Below are 17866 nucleotides of genomic sequence, written 5' to 3'. Positions count from 1 at the left end.
CATGATGGGAGTTGTAGTCCAATACATCTGGAAGACACCAGCCTGGGTAAGGTTAGTCTATACATGAATGCTCGTTTTCAACAGTGTCAGTTCTAAACCTTCTTAGTGGTAAGCCGTAACTTCCACTTTGTTTTGTTTAAAGAAAAATAGGTGTGGGTGGCAAAAAGGGGCACATGCAGCCAGTAGGTTTTGTGTAGCCAATCCCTGGCCTAAACTCTGTGGCCACAACTGCAGCACATGGCAAAGTGCATTCCAGTTTTCTGAGACCTCTTTACCCTAAGTGAAAAGCAAAAGGGAATGTTACAGCCTGAGCTCTCCCTCTCCCTCCCTTGGGGCCATTTCAACCATTATTTTTCAGGCAAGAGGTTTAGCAGAGTAAAAGCTGAGTCATCAGGCAAGTGTGTATAGCATGTAGAGTGCATTTATTCAAATACTGCAGAGACATTTTACAATAAATCTTCATCTAGACACACACGCATAAATTGGCCACTTGAATGACACGGTTGGCGGGGGAAGGGGGACCAATGGCAGCACTTTAAAAGAAAAATAATTCATGAAGAGATTGCGCTTGCCCGTAACAAATCACTGGTTATTAGGCCATCAGGGCTTATTATAAAATGTGTTAAAAATATGTGTAAACGGCAAGTAAAATAGCAATTTCTCTTAAATGCCTAGTTTCTGTCAGGTTTCATGCAGAAATATCTGAGCAACCCTCTTACAGAATAGATTAGCTTCTGCTGACATTTTCCTGCACCCAAGAGATGCAACACCACATCAAGCATTTTGAAAATGTGCATTATCTTTTCAGATGACAGCCCCTCCCATATACTCCCAAAGAAGAAATGCTTAGAAAAATCAAGTTGGAGAACTGAGTCCAGGCGGATCTCCTAACCACGACTGGCTCCTTCAAGAGAATCGAAAAAGACTTAGCACCTTTGTTTGTTTAAAGGATTGTAAACTTTTCCAAATAACAGAAGCACAGAGGCAAGCCTGGGTAGACCTCACAGGTTCTTCTGTTGTTCCTTAATAAGTTTCTATCCTAAAGGTTGCAAGAGAGCGTACTTTTGTAACCTGCATAAAGACACAGAAGAAGAAGAAGAAAGACCAAAGCAGATTTAATGAGAAAATGGAAAAGAACTCCTGCACAAGCATGGTTATTTAAAGCCTATTTACAGCAGGGTTCAGCACCAGCCAGCCTGGCCAATGGGAGCCAAAGTGCAACATCATAAATCCCCCCAACCCTGCATGTTTAGAGGGCTTGCATAATTTCCATGGAAAAGATTTCCCTGGAATTGGGCTCTGAAATAATGAGGTGGGGATACGTTGACTGCAGGGCTTCTGAGCTAGTTATGGTCACAATTCACCACGAATTTATACACACTCGGGAGCCCAAATTAATGAGTAAACCCACATAGGTCTGCACTGAGTTAGAGAACAAATACACATTGAATTAGCACATGACTGATAGCAAAAACTCTTTTTGATGTTGCAAGCTCATTTACATAGGAGCATTCAGGAACTGGATCTGCAACCTGCTATGCAGATACACAAAGAACATGCTTGTCTATTGAGTGCTTAGTAAGCAAGAAAGCAAACTTGAAACAGAATCATACAATATCCAGAGATGAGACTGCTTGCCTTTTAAGGCTCTATGGTGGCCTTCCTCCAACCAAGTGACCTTCAGATGTGCTGAGCTATTCCCATCACCTGCCATGCTGGTGGGCTTCCAGGTCAAGGCAGGTTGCTCTAGCAGTTCCTGAATCCTAAGTTACACTTTTTCCTATTGTCTAAAGAACTTGTCAGGAAAGGGGGCAGGGGCTGGAAAGTCTGGAAAAAACAATTTCTTCAACAGATCAGAAATGCAGCCATGGAGAGGACACTGCTGTTATTGCTTGCTACTGCAGTCTGGATACATAGAGTGTTTGATATTACTTTCAAATTATTTTACAGAACCTTCTGCAGTCAATATTTTTTACACCTCAGCTGAGTTACAACACATTTTAGTTCTTGTCTTTTGCATGCTCTGCAGTGTTGTGAGATTTGACTTGAAAACAGTTTTACAATATGCAGCTGGGTGCCCTCCAGATGGGCTGGCCTGCCATTCTGAGCATTCCCCAGCCAGCTTGACAGTTTTGGTTAGCTAGACGGAAAGAAAGCTAGTGTGAAAGTCTGCCAACCAATTCCCCAGGCTTTGCCTCTACACCCGATCCCCCTCCCACTTGCTGAGCAGGGAAGAGCTCATTTCCAATCAGCAGTTGGAAATGTACTTTCAACCCTCAACAGAGATTTATACCCCTGCCATGATATGCAGGTCAGGTTTAGGGTTAGTGTGCCACTATGGTAGTGGAAAATGCCACTTTCCACAGCTGATCTTCGTTGATCAGCTGATGGTACACACAAGCGAGAATGGGCTGTGAAAAGGAGATGGCCATGCCCTGTTTGAGCTCTGGCCACACCCACAGCTGACAAGGGAGATTTTCCAGATGGCAGCCTGGCCCGCAGGCTGAACAACTTCCCACTCCTGCTTGTAGGATGACCAAGAGCACTGACAAAGATGTTGCACAATGGAGGCAGTCTGAGTCTGTGGGCATTGCACAGAGTGCAATAAAAGAATAGTATAAAGTATAAAATAGTATAAATAAAATAATTAGCAATAAAAGTATAGCTACAGATAGTGTTAAACCATTGTTTTTGAGATGGCATGTGGCTTTGAAAAAGCATGCCTGCAGGAAAACAGACAGACAAATCAGCCCCAAAGGGTGAAAATGGAACAGAGGTTTGCACAAACCTGGTAAACAGAGAGCAGACAGGATTCTCCTTCCATGGGAAGGGAAGCAGTCATCTGTTTTACACAGTCCTGCCTTGCACAGAAGGCAGGAATAATTGCTGGATATATTCAACTGAGAACTATTTTCCAGTAAGCTATTTGGCGATCCTATATGGTGGTGGGTGATCTCAAAAGCCAAGAATAAATTCAGAAGACAAGAGGTGACTATTGTTCTTTAGGCTAAGTGGAATTCTATTCAAAGCACTCTAGATAAAGCAGAAAATAACAGTGCCTTCAAACATACATCATACTATTTCCTTCAACAATTTATCAGTTTTGCTTTTTTATATTTTTTTGGTCTGCAAATGTTACGCTTCTTTGTAATCCCTGACTCCTCCTAAATATGCCACACAAAGGAGGAGAAAAATTAGGTAAGGGTGACCTTTAGAGTTGCAAAAGGAAGCTATATGAAAGAGCTCAATGGAACCATTCATTTGGCTCTAAAGAAACCATTTCTGAAATTCAGAACACATTAACACACACATTACACATTTCTTTGACTTCTACATGCACCCTAAGAGAATCCAGTTATCAGAAAACATACTGTGAAATGTATAGCATCCTTGGGTGAATGCCTGAACATAATCTTCCAACCACATAAATACCCAATACAAAATTGTGGATGGCACAAAGGACTGCATTTCCTTTGTGTTACCTGGGTAAATTTACTGCCTGTGCTACATATAGGCAGCTGCCATTACTTCTTTCTCAAGTACCCTTTTACATAGTACGTAACTCTGCTGTTTCCTCTGTAAGAGTATTATGGAGAGGCTTCTTTTTCTGAACCCTTCCTACACATAAGGCAACTTCTTTTACTCAGATACACACCAGTTAAGCAGGCAAAGTGATATGCTATAGGAAGCAGACACTAGAATATCTGGTATGTTACAAGTCCAACACTCCAGCCAACCCATTTTGCTCATTTACTGATTTAACAGAATGCTGTGAAAAACCCATGATGATTGCCTGGACAGATGCAAAAGTACAATATTACAATGAAGCAGTACAATGCTTTCATTTGCATGCACTGTCATAAATTTCTCTGACCGAACTAAACTTAGAATAAACTATATTATAAAACCAGGAAGTTGAGCCTGAACTGGCTCAGAGGTGGCCTCACTTTGCATGTGCAACAATTAGCCAATGACATGGAAATGAACTTCCAACTCAAATTTGTTTATGACTCTATCCACCTTCGTGTGGCAAAATTGGAGCAGATTCAAAACTGAACATGCGGGCACACAGCTGTGCAAGTCCTCTCCAGTCACCTCATGACATGCATCAAACAATCGGTTCTAAACTTTGCCACATGATCCCTGTGCTTTGGATCACCTCCTTGTCCTTGAGAGAATTTTCGTGGCATTGATTCATCTCTTTGGGACCCACAAGGACCATTTTTGCTCACAACTGAAGACCCTCCCTCCAAAGCTTCTGCTTACACTTTGCATGTTCCAAACATGTATTCAAGAAAATTAGAATTTTACAATGCAACCAGACAATATTGTTTGGGAAGATGGATGAAATAACAACAGTGGACCTCAGAAGAATGAACTGTATTCTCTTTATTGTTAGCCAATGAATGTTATCCAAAATAATAGATGTTATTAACTGTAGCTTAATTTTACAACACAAAACTTGATAAGGAGGGGAGTGGAAAGAAGCGGGGAAGCACACTGAAAATTACTTCACCAATAATTTGCTTTCTGCCGCAATGTTTCCCCAACAGCTGGTGACTACCATCACCAATGCTATTCATGGTGAAAATCCTTGTTAACAAATGTTATGTCCTGGTTGCTTAGAAAAATCCACATGGTTTTATATACGATTTAGACCCATTTAAATACTAATCTATACATTATAGATTATGAATAGCAAATCTAACTGGTATTTCCCTCCCTCACACTGACAGACTAGCATGTGAATGCATGTGCACACATTTCAGAGAAGAACCATGCACAGCATCCCACCTGCTATGGCAAGATTGTTGAACACTTTAGAAATTCAGGCCTCATGATTCATTGCATGAAAGCATGCAATACTTTGCCCCAATTTCTGCAAATGGAAACAGAAATGCTCCAGGGCAATCAAACAGCATTTCGGAGTATGTGCCCAGCATTTGCACACCAGTCTATGCAAGGTTAGCCAGCTACCTTTATCCCAAAAATAATATGTGCATATGTACTGTTCCCTTTGTGTATGTGTACTGTTCCCTCCCTCAATGGATCTCTAGTAATATTCAGAAAAAACAACAACAACCCTCAACAGGTTTCATAAGGAACTTGTGCATGAAAATTTAATAAAATGGCAATTGTAATAGATGTGTAAATGTCGAGTGCATAATACCAAACAGAAGTCAGCTGAACCATCCTCAGAGAAAGCAGCACTTCTTTCTCCCAACTGCTAGTTAAAGATCTATAAAAAGGTACATAATTTCAGTTTAATTTCTATAAAGACAATCCTCAAACTCAAGGTGCCCAGTTTTGCTTAGTCATTCCAAGGAGTATTAGATAAGAATGATTCAACATTGGTTCAAAACAGACACTCAAAATTAATTGAGTGTATGCTGAACTTCACTCTAAACATTTGTTCATACAACTCATTTGCCTGTATTCTGCCACAATCCCTGTAACCAGATTCCCTGAAAACACAGAGCACACAGAGGCTGTGACTTTGCATCTTCAGAGATATCATGGAAGGAACAGGAAGAACATGATGTGCAAATGGGCCTTAAAGCAAGTGCAAAGCAGCATTGTTTTATGCACAGACTTCATTAAGAAATGAGCCCCACAGCAATGTTAAGTGAATACAAAGAAATCCAGACAAGCTCAAACATTTCACTTCCTCCCATTGGATAGCATACCAGTGACAGGTTACATTTTTTAAAAATGCGTAAAATACATGATGCACAATTTTACTCGACAAAAAGGCAGCTGAGCACTCTTTGAATACTATAAATCTATCTGCAATAGAACAGAATATTAAAGAGTAAAGGCTCCTAGATTTGTGTCATTTTTAGCTATGGAGATCCAAGCTTAACACAGCATTTTAAGAAGGTGTTTAGAGGACCAGTCATCATATATAGTAATGAGGTAGGATACTGTCCCTTGCTTGGGACTGATGTTTTCATATGCACCCTTATCAGAAAGGTCCAGTTTCCCTCATTGCAATCCATATGACAAAAGAACACAAAGGAAGAAGAACCCAGAGAAATTACTTTTTCCCTACTTCTCTTTGAAAAACTAAAGATTTCAGTAACACAAGCAATTATTTTTTACAAATAAAGTTCCACTTTCTTTTCCTTTTTAAAAGGAAAAAGGTATGTTGGAACAAGTATGTGCCATCTAGACCTTTGTGAAGAGGTGGGCAAAGAAAACCATCAATGATGACAGGACATGAAACACCAAAGAATTCCACCAAGGGGGAAAATCTGAAATCCATGACAAATCCAGCAGTATCAAAAGTTTTGCAAATTTTCTAATTGAAAATAATGTCCCAAAGTGCACCCATGCCAAAACTGGTCAGTTATTGTAAAGTAAAAGCTAGTATTCTTTCAAATGATCAATGCTTGGGTTAATGGCTTTGTCAGCCTGAGACTGTGCTAGTTCTTCAAAGGACAAGGAATATAGATGCATGATATTAGATCATGGAAACTGCTAACACCACCCTGAGAGCCATTGTACATAGGCTGCCTTATTGTTGAAAGACTTTCATGAAATGCGTTTTAACCACAAACTGGTATAAGTGCTTTGGCAAGGTGGGGTGTGTTCCTTTCACAAGTGGAAATGCCTGTGTTTCTCTGCTGCTGGTTCAAGCTTAATGAAGAACATATATGCAAAGTAACAGCTCTCACATTGCTTCAAATTCATCAATGCGTTGCTTTGTATTGCCCTGTCGGATCTGTCGAAGAGTCTTGTATTTATCTCGGCCTGCTTTAACATTTTCCGCATGAAGGACATCATTCTGGGTTTTCTTGGATTCATCTCTGGCTTGGGCCAACTCAGAACTTAGAGCCTGTTGAACAGAAGTATTGGGAGTTACACACACTGCCACTTCTGGTCATCAAGTTCAACATTTTATTTGCTACACATCATGCGCTGGGAACATGGCTCATCCAGATCATGCTGGTACCCAGCTCGCAGCATTCCTGAGCACTGCCCATTTTGGCTGGCACCAATGCAAGTTGATCCATCATGATCTGGAGGGTCACTCAATCTGTGTCAGTGTTCTGGATTTACACACACACACAGACACACACAAAACACAGTAGCATACGTTTGCAGGGGGGGCAATGACATCCCTTAATGACATCTCAATACAAATTTCTGCTGTTAAAATTTTATGAAGATCAATACCTCATAATATCAATACTGCCTTCCTCAACCTGGTGCCGTCCAGATTTTTCCACTACACCCCAGCATTTATGACCATTTGCTGAATCTGATGAAAGCTGAAGTTCAAAATATGTATAGGGTACCAGGTGGAGGAAGACTGCCCCAATCCAGCAAAAAAGGTTTCTTGGAAATGCTGAGCACTGCACGCAGGTTGCTCATTGTCTTCTTTTAAATAAATTTTATCAACATAGCAGTTTCAACTTTTCCTTGCTTTCAAGAAATCACCTATGGTTTATACAATAAAATTACTCATGCACATATTCTGGAAAAGAATTGGAGTAAGAGAGATGATGGGGGAAAAGAGAAGCAAATAATTTGCATTAATACGTACAATTGTTACTTTCCAAATCCATTCTCAAGCCATCAAATGGTACAGAAACATGCAGGAACACTGAAGATACTTTTTTAAACAGATGGCAATTATATTGTTGAATTGTATTAAGCTAGCCTTCTTACCCAACTGAAAGAATTGCCTACTTCACAGTATAGATTTATACTTGAGAATAATGCTTATTATACATCTATAGTGCCAGGAAGCATACTTATTGAATCAAAAATTGTGATGACCTTGCAAAGTAAATGATGCCTTTATATGCATTATTGAAAGAGACCAAAGACATTTAAAAAGGAAGCTCAGCAGAAAAGTCCACTCCAAGAGCTTCCATTAAAATGTAATCTGATCTCAGCATTTTTAAAGAGGTGTTAACTGGTTTAATGCTCAATATTTGAAATGAATAAAACCAACATTTGCATTATGCAATATAATTTGCACCATGCAGCAAGAACTTTAAAATGTTATTGTGCTGAGCATTTCACAATAAGAATGTGCATCAACCCACTGCATAGGGCTGCAGTCTTCCTCATCTTATACAGTTCCAAAACAATATCACTTCATGACACAGCACAAACGATAAAATGAACAAAGAAATTCTTCCATTACTTTTTTTTCCTCTAGACTTCATGAAACATTATGTTTCTGTGATATAAAAGTGATGACAAGCGCATGGAAGTATATATGATGATTTGCTTTTGTTCTATGGTTTTGGAGAGCAGCAACTGCTATGTCCACAACCCACTGAACAGAATTACTTGCTCTGCAAGTCCAAAAGGGATGCCCTCTTACAGCTGCCCCCCCACACCCAAAAAAAAAAAAAAAAAAGGTAACCTGGGGGAAGTTTCAAAAGCACTCTGTGATGTAGTCTTCATGGGGCTACTGTACCAAGAAAAGAAAGCCTTCTGACAGGTGTACATAATCCCTCAAGCAAAGAATGTTCTAGTTTGTGGCCTATATTACATGTCACTGCAAGCTTTTATTACCTGGAGCTGTTTCTTAACACGTTCATTCTTCTGTGTTTCTGTTACACGCTCTTCCTCACTCCTGTGATTTACAACACCATCAGAAGCCAATTCTGCGCTAGCTTCAGCATTATTCTCATCCTGTTCATCATGTTCATTCTCTGTTGGAGGGACAACAGGTGGGGGTGGAGGAGGGGGAGGAGCTGACATCACAGTCTTCAGTTCTTCTTTGGTCTTTTCCAGATCTTCTTGGGCTGCAAAAGCCTAAGGATAGAAAGATAGATTGCTTAACATGCATGCACCACAAACTAGCAAAAGCTGCCAAGCTCACACTTCGATCAAGCTGAAGGAATGGGATTGAACCAACTGAAGCACTTTGACTTTTTATACATTTGAGGCCTGTGCATTTAAAATTATATACAAGTAGTCTCAAAAAAAGACCAGAAACCAAACTTAAGCAGCTCTGCAAATCAGCAAGTTCTTTTTTCTCAATAAAAGACAACATGTGTGGTTTAGAGGTTAAGAGCAGCATGGGATTGGAACTCAGGTGATCTGGGTTCTAGTTCCTGCTCAGCCATGGAGCCAACTGAGTAACTTTGGGCCAGTCATAGACTCTCAGCCCAACCTACCTCAGAGGGTTGCTGTTGTGGGGATAAGACTGACAGCAGCAGGAGGGAAATGATGTAAGCTGCTTTCAGTTCTTTAAAAAAGAAAAAGGCAGTATATAAAACTAATAAATAAATAAATATTCTCAGGTATAATCAACAGATAAAGCAACATCTCTTACATATGCAAACCCAAGTATTGCTCCTCTGCAATATCAAAAGGGATACAGTAGCACTAGTACCAAAAATGCTCCAGAAATGCAGAAAATTTGACTATAATGAGTGGGAAATGCCCACGAGTTAGTTCAGAAAATTGAGCTCTGGCAGGCAGTTCAAAACGCTTGCTCATTCACAAATGACAGATTCAGTACACAAAATGCTTACTTTGTGCTGCCATTCTGAGGCTTCTTCTTCCTTCTTCTTCTTGGCCTCCTCCAAAAGTGCAATCTTAGCAGTGAATTCTGCTAGTTCTGCTGCCTGTAAAAATAAAGCAACGCCACTTAATGGACTGTAATATAGAAGAACCTATGTTTTCGTCTGGTGATGCCAAGCTAGTTAATAAAACTGCCTGCATTATAATGCTATGACTTCTTTAGAAGTAGTGACCTGCATCCTAGTGGATTTTATAAAAAACAAAAATGCAATGAACAGCTGGAATGGTTATTCAAACGAATATAGCTAGGCCAAAAAGTAACAATCAAAACCTCAAGGTAGGAAAGAAAAGCAGGTTGCTTACCTGTAACTGATGTTCTTCGAGTGGCCATCTGTGCAGTCACACATATGGGGTGCTGCGCCTGTGCAGTGCCTTTGGCCAGAAGAGTACAAGCTAACAGTTTTTGGCGGGAAAGCTCTGCTCCCGCTCCCCAATGGCCTATAAAGAGCGGAACATCCGCCATTTTGTTCAGTCTTTGACAACCGAACGTATGAACCCATGTGGAAAAAATATTCCTACTGTAAACGATATCGGTACCAAGAAAAATGGAAACGTTTGGTACCGACAAAAATATCCACTCACCGACACCGAGCGGGGCTGGTGGGTGGGTTGTGTGACTGCAGAGATGGCCACTCGAAGAACAACAGTTACGGTAAGCAACCTTTTCTTCGTTGTGGCCTCTGTGCATTACACATATGGGTAGATTAACAAGCTTACTATAATGGAGGAGGGGAGATGTCCTCGATGAAGAACAGATGAAAGAACGGCTCTGCCAAAGGAGCAATCTTGTCAAGCCCAAACGTCTAAATGATAATGTTTGGCGAAACTGCAAGGGTTCGCCCAAGTAGCAGCCCGACACACATCGTCAATCGGTACTCCTGATGCGAAGGCAGAGGAGGTAGCAACAGCCCTAGTCGAATGGCTTTGACGAGCTGTGGGTAAGTCAATCTTAGCCAGTTGATAGGATAAAGTGATATTATGGACTATCCACTTAGAAAGTCTCTGAGGAGTGACAGGAGCGCCCTGATCTCTGGTAGCATATTTAATGAAAAGTCTATTTGAACGCCGAATAGATTCCGTCCTAGATCTGTAGAAGGCTAAACAATGTCAAGTGAGTGCAATGATCTCTCTAGCGGAGTTGACGGAGGCAGAAAGAAAGCCAGCAAATTGATATCTTGTCCCATATGAAAGGGAATGGACACCTTTGGGAGAAAAGATGGATCGAGCCGCAGGACAACCTTTTCTCTATGAAAGTTGAGGTAAGGTGGGTCTACGTGGAGAGTGCAGAGCTCACTGGCCCTTTGGGCCGAGGTAACCGCTACTAGAAACGCTGTCTTCCACGAAACAAGACGTAAATCGACTGTTGCTAACAGTTCGAAAGGAGCTCTTGTAAGCGCTTGCAAAACAACAGAGAGACTCCAGGTAGGCATTACTGGCCTGATCGATGGATTCAGATTATAAAGCCCCTTCAGAAACCTCTTAATAGTAGGTTGAGAAAAGATGGACGATCCATCTAGCATGCCACGATGATAGGCGATTGCCACCGTATACACCTTAATCGAAGATGGTTTCAGTCCAGAGTGGCGTAGTTCTAAGAAGAACTGAAGAATTTGGTGTATCGATGATGTAAGTGGAGAGAACGAACGAGACTTGGCAAAGGTGGAAAATCTTCTCCATTTAGCCGCATAAGACTTCCGTGTGGAAGGCTTTAGAGCGGAATCCAAGATGTGTTGAATATCCGGATGCAAGGTTGTCGGATTTAGTGGAACAATTGTCGGATCCGACAGTGCTAGTGGATCGAAAGAGGAAGCAACGTCGACTCCAGCGGATTCGAAGGTTCTGAATGCAGCGGATTCGAGGGCAGGATTCAAACCACTTGAAGTTGCCGTCGGTACAGATGTAGCAAAATTAACTATCGGATTCACCACGCTGTTAGTTTCAACGACAGTATATCTGGATGGTGAAGCGCACCGTCCTGCTGGGTTATGAGGTACGGAAGCAGTGGAAGATGAAGGTATTCCCCGTGAGAGATGTTGAGCAGTGTGGCAAACCAAGGTTGGGGTGGCCACCAAGGGGTAATCAGTATCCCCGTGGCCCGATTGTATACAATCTTCGCTATGACTCTCATCACAAGAGGAATTGGTGGGAAGGCGTAAAAATTCAGGTTGTTCCATGGGATCATGAAGGCGTCCCCTAGGGATTCGCACCCTATCCCCACTCTCGAACAGAAAGTCTTGCACACCTTGTTCTGTTGGGTGGCGAACAAGTCCACGTCGGGAAACCCCCAGCGATGGAAAAGAACATTGTGTGTCTGAGGATCTAGTTCCCATTCGTGAGAGGTAAGTATGTGCCTGCTGAGAAGGTCTGCTTCCACATTGTCCGTACCGGCCAGATGGACTGCCATTAGTGTAATGACTCTCAGAATGCACCAGTCCCAGATCTGCATAGAAAGTCTGGCCAGGGTTGGAGATTTCGTCCCACCTTGTTTGTTCAGATAAAAGACGGTGGCTAAGTTGTCCGGCGTTATCTGAACGACCCGATGTTGAAGAATATCTTCGAAAGAGCGTAGGGCTTTGAATACCGCCAAGAGCTCCAGGAAGTTGATATGATTCGTGCATTCTTGATGAGTCCACGTGCCCTGGGTATACAGGCCGAAGCATACCACTCCCCACCCCAGAAGAGACGCATCAGTACCAACAGTTATCGATGGGCATTGGGGCCTGAAGGGGACCCCAACAGTCAAATTGGCCGGGACCAACCACCATAGGAGAGAGTGGAGCACCGAGGATGGAACTGGGAGCAACTTCGACAGTGGATCTCTCTGTGGATGGAATACTTTGTTGAGAAATAGCTGCAAAGGACGAAGTCGAAGTCTGGCGTGTGGTACCACAGCAACGGAGGAAGCCATATGACCCAGAAGCCTCTGGATGGACTTCGCTGGAACCGTCCCGTCTCGTTGCATTCGATGGATGTGATGAGCGAGAGTCAGTTGTCTGTCCCGAGGGAGGAAGGCCTTTTCCAACGTCGAATCCAAGTGGGCTCCGATGAATGTAAGCTTCTGTACCGGAAGAAGAGAAGATTTCTCGGTATTAATGCATAGGCCCAGATTGTCCAATAAGGCACAGGTAATACGAATGGAATTGAGGAGTGCTTCCCTAGACCTGGAGACCAGGAGCCAGTCATCAAGGTAAGGATAAACTTGTATGCCTTGGAGGCGTAGGAAAGCGCAGACAGGGGCCATGCATTTAGTGAACACTCGGAGCGGTGGCCAAACCGAAGGGTAGAACCGTAAATTCGTACAAATCGGAAGCAACAGCAAAGCGAAGGAAACGCCTATAATTGGGATGGATCACAACATGGAAATAGGCGTCCTTCAAGTCCAATGAGGAGAAACAGTCCTCTTTCCTTAGCAGTGGCAAAATATTTTGGAGGGTGGTCATTCGAAACTTTTTCTTCACGATGAATCGATTCAGATTACGTAAGTCCAAAATAAGATGTAAGCCACCATCCCGCTTGGGGACCGTAAAATATCTGGAGTAGAATCCGTGAAGTCCGTCATGTTGAGTTATTTGACGAATCGCTCCTTTACGAAGAAGTTGTTGTATTTCATTGAGCAGTACCGGCGAGCATGATGTAAACCGGATCGGACTCGATGGGGGAACAATGTCGAATTCTATCCGATAGCCGTGCTCTATGATGGACAATACCCACCGGTCAGATGTAATGGACTCCCAAATGGGGAGTCGGCTTCGCAGCCGGTCCCCAGATGAGAGAGGGGTGGGTAAAGGATAGGTTAGAGGAATGGTTCGCCCGTACCGTCAACACTGCCTCCTGTCGTCATATCGGCGACGGCCCTGTTGGTAGTGTTGTTGGGGCTGTTGTTGGCGGCGTTGTTGTTGCTGTTGCCTGTGCTGAGGCTGTTGCCTGGATTGGAAAGACTGTCTGTAGGGCGGACGGGTCCATGCCCACTTACGCCTCGGCTGCAACAGGAGCTCCATCCGTTGGGCCGTCATGCGGGATTCATGGAGTTTTTTGAGTTTATGATTCGTCTTGGAATGGAAAAGCCCGGACCCGTCAAAGGGCATTTCCTCAATTTGGCACTTAGTCTTTTACGGGAAGTTGGCACTCCTCAGCCATGCATGCCTGCGGAGAGAGACAGCACCGACCAAGGCTCTTGAGTTGGTGTCCACATGGTGCCTGGCTGTGGACAACTGCTGAACAGCGACCTGCATTGCCTCTTTTATTAGCACCTTGGCCAGGTCACCCTGGTGGTCTGGGAGGGCCGAGACGACGTTGTGGAGGTGTTGCATTATAAAGTACTGGTACCTTGCCAACATCACCTCGTAGTTCAAAATACGCAGCCCCAGGCCTGAAGCTGCATAGACTCTCCTGGCCAGGGAGTCAATCTTATGGCCCTCCTTATCCCACGGAGTGGTGTGGCCTCTTGCCTCTCTACCCTGGGAGGACTCCAACACGACCGAGTTCAGCTTGGGGTGGCGGAGGAGGAATGGGATGTCCTCCTCCCGAACCCAGTACATGGCTTCGTACCTCCGCAAAGTGGGTTGAGGGTGAAAAGGCAAGTCCCAGGGTTGCCTCATCGCCTGCCGTAGGGTGGTAATCAAAGGCAGGACGATCAAGGTGGACTGCTCCCCGCAGACGACGTCATAAAATTTGTCCGTCGAAGGTCCGAGATGCTGGACAGCATCGATATCCAGGGATTGGACAAGCTGGGACATCAGCTCCGCGAAGGAGACATGGGACTCGTCCGGTGACGCAGGGCCCTGGGAGGTCACAGTGACGTCGGGAGAGGTGGAATCGATGTCTGAGTCGTCAGAGTCCGTGCCGTAGTGTGGGGGAGCTGCAGAGGAGGACTCCACCAGCGAGACGGACCGGCTACTCTCATCCCGAGGAATCAGGGACGCGCGCCTCAGGTCCAACGACAGCGGGCGGTCGCGGGAGGGTGGTGGGGACCGATCCCTCGGTGCGGGATAGTACCCGGTAGAGTATGGCTCGCCCCAGGATGGACAGTAGGAGCGATACCATTCCTCAGATCTCTGCTCCCTCGAGTGGCTCCTGCGGACCCTAGGCGGGGATATGACCACATCCGCCTCCGTCATGGTCATGGGCATAGGCATGGGTGACCTAGTCCTGGGGGGAGAGTCTTGAATTTCCCCATCAGAAATCGATCCCCGCTGAAGAGTTGGCAGCGGCTCGGTGGGAAGATCGGCCACATGTCGAGGGGACCCTTGGGGGGTAACCCTCATAGCTGCCTGGAGTACCGGCTCAGGTGGGGTCGGTACGGTAGCTGCCGCCGGTACCAAGGTGGCTGTCGAACCCGAGTCACAGTGCCGTGGGCGCTTCGGGTCCTTCAACTTCTGGGTCGGTTTAGGAGGCTTCTCTTTCCTGGCCTTCTTTGCTGATTTCTCGGTATCAGCATGTTTGCGCTTCTCACGCTTCTTTTTCGGAGAAGCAGGTGGAACCCTCATGGTAGACACACCTTCTCCAACACGTCCGAAGGGCGTGAGGGCGGGACCACCGTGGTAGGGCCAGGCTTCAGAGTGACGACGAGTGGGTCTGACTGCATAAGAGCCCGATCCCACAGGAGCCTCTGGAGGCAGTTCTCATGATTTTTTCTGGCCTGCTTAGAGAAGGCCAGGCAGTGAGAGCACTTGTCGTTCCTATGCCCCTCCCCCAGGCAGAGGAGGCATAGGTCATGTAGGTCAGATGGAGACATCTTTGACCCGTATTCTGCGCATTTGCAGAAAGCCGCTCGCTGCGCCATCACAAGAAATGGGAAAAAAGAAGACAGTGCAGAGGGTAAGAATATATTTTTGGTTTTGTTTTGTTTTTTTATAGAAGATCAAAAGAAAGAACGATAGAACTACAGAACTAACAAGAACTATAGAGCCAACGAGAACTAACAAGGATATAATAACTGGGAGAATAATAGAGAAGAAGAGTACTATACGAGTAACGGTCAGAGCGATAGTCGAAAGCGGCACGAGGCAGGAGAATGGCGGTCGCAAAGACTGAACAAAATGGCGGACGCTCCGCTCTTTATAGGCCATGGGGGAGCGGGAGTGGAGCTTTCCCGCCAAAAACCGTTAGCTTGTAATCTTCCAGCCAAAGGCACTGTGCAGGCACAGCACCCCATATGTGTGATGCACAGTGGCCACGACGAAGAATCAGGAAGGCTTCCTTTGGAAAAACACCATTGTTAAGAAAGCAGTAACATAAGGAGTATTTGAGTCTCAGTGAATTAACTGACTCAGATAGGGGAGGTTCTACCATTAACATCACCATCTGATTACACAGAAGGTGCCCTTTTGCTTAGGTGAAACATGAAGTATTTAAATTTGTTTGTTCCTGGGATGTTTAATTTAACTCTGCAGTCCAACATTTATGTAACTTCTTACTAGCTGCTCCTGATTTTTCATCTGGTCAGCAGCCTGTTTTGCCAGAGCAGCTTTCGCTTCTTCTGCAGCTCTCCGTTCCTTTTCCAGGCGCTCCGCTTCCTCCTTTGCTTTCTTTCGTTCCTGATCCAGCTCTAGAGCTCTTCTTGTCTGTTCTTCCAGTTCTGTGCAAATGTTTATAAAATAGAACCAAATGTTTCAACAGCATTTTCAGATTTTATCCCTGCAGATTAACTAGGCAGAAGTGTGTTATACGAAGTTTTCCAAAACTGCATAACTTAAGATTCCCACACTGCTTTTTAAGGATCAGCATCAGACATAGATTTACTGCTTTTCAACTGAGATTAACTAGCACCTGTTTACACAGTAGCTTAAATCTGACAAATTATAATCCAAGGCAAACCTTTCACTGCAGTGGGCTATTGCAATGTTTCCTCTATCTTATGCAGCTAGTAGTCACAAGGCTGTTCAACTAAAATGATGCCTGGCTTGCCTTTTAAAACTGTTTTTACACCTCACTGCTCAGACTGCAGGAGGATTTGCCCTCATGGAAATCCATCAAAATTGTCAATATGACATTACAAAGAGAAAACAATAGTTCCTGGTATAAAAGCCAAAGCAAGCAAGTTCACCAAAGACAAAGCAGATCCAGTGGTATATATACCATAACAGAAAGAAGTCAAGATCTGGCTACTCGAATAGTATAAACCTTGTTTTCAGCTACTGCCAATTTCCTTTCTGACCTCCTGGTTTGGACAAACCCATAGTGGCCAATAAATCTGAATCAGCACAGTATGAATTGTATTTGTCTTCTAGGGGGTACTTTAGGTTCCCAGGATCCTTTAATTACATTGTTTATTTCTTTCTGTACACTAGCAGTTCACATAGCAAATGGTTTGGAGAATTACTGCCTCCAGTTTCATACTACAAATCATTTTTTAAAGATATAAGCAAACTTTGAATGTTGCATACAACTGTTTCATGGACCTTTGGTCTGATTCAGCATGGCTGTTCTTATGTTCTTGTGAAAAGCAATGTGTATAAGGAACGCGTTTTTATTATTTAAAATAATACTAGTTAGTCTTTGTTCAATTCTTTTACAACTATTTTTAAAGACTCATTATAATACTTGTAAAATTCAGAAAAATCAACAGCAAAAAGTTAAATGATGGCTGCAGCTGGAAAACCCTGTAAAGAAACTAGAAACCACAACATCTAAAATATGAAGTCTTTTTTTAAGATCAGTAATAATCCAGAAGTAAGTCCAGTTTGACTATACTTTGCTATCATATTGAAACATGGAATACTTCACTATGGGTGGGGATTTATACTTGATGTATTTTTTTACTGTCGTCTTCTTTGCCATTTCTCTCCTTGCTTTTCTCTTTTCTTTGAAAGTAATTTCTTCATAAAGATTTCTAGTATTGTTTTAGACATCTGGCCTACACAAATGAGATTAAGAGACCTTCACTATCATGTAAACAAAAGACAACTATTTTAGAAGTAACTTCAATTAAATAGGCCCTTTTCAGCTTTATAAGCAGGGGTTTATAGACCTATCTATTTCTCAGACTTATTTATTTATTTGTTTGTTTTAGAACATTTCTAGCCTGCCCCATTCGGCGAAGCCTTGGGGCGGCTTATAAATAAATAAAATAAATAACAATATAAAATATACATAACTGTATAAAATAAGTCGCCCCGAGGCGACTATTACATAGTATATAGTTCAAAGATTAAAATATAATGTACATCTGGTGAAAGACTATTATGTGAATACTTACCACTGCACAGCTGAAGTAATTTTGATCTAAGTTGCTAATCTCTTTTTTTAAAATCCAAAATAAGGATTGTTGTTGTTAGTCGCGAAGTTGTGTTCGACCCATCACGACCCCATGGAC

At 43.3% G+C, this 17866-nt stretch overlaps 1 protein-coding gene across 1 annotated transcript in view; it reads right to left on the bottom strand.

Moving 5' to 3' along the window:
• Positions 1-401: 401 nt before the first annotated feature.
• The window catches only part of RDX (radixin), a 61922-nt gene continuing 44457 nt past the window's right edge, over positions 402-17866 (bottom strand). Inside the window, exons 11-15 of the mRNA XM_044441954.1 lie at positions 15969-16129; positions 9504-9596; positions 8536-8778; positions 6678-6838; positions 402-1071 (exon numbers count right to left, since the gene is read on the bottom strand). Coding sequence (XP_044297889.1) covers positions 1035-1071; positions 6678-6838; positions 8536-8778; positions 9504-9596; positions 15969-16129 — 695 coding nt within the window. The 3' untranslated portion in view covers positions 402-1034. The remainder of the gene's footprint in view (positions 1072-6677; positions 6839-8535; positions 8779-9503; positions 9597-15968; positions 16130-17866) is intronic.

The sequence above is a fragment of the Varanus komodoensis genome, unplaced genomic scaffold, assembly GCF_004798865.1.
Source record: "Varanus komodoensis strain SLA01 unplaced genomic scaffold, ASM479886v1 scaffold4, whole genome shotgun sequence".
NCBI lineage: Eukaryota > Metazoa > Chordata > Lepidosauria > Squamata > Varanidae > Varanus > Varanus komodoensis.
This window is presented reverse-complemented; position numbering and strand designations above follow the sequence as displayed.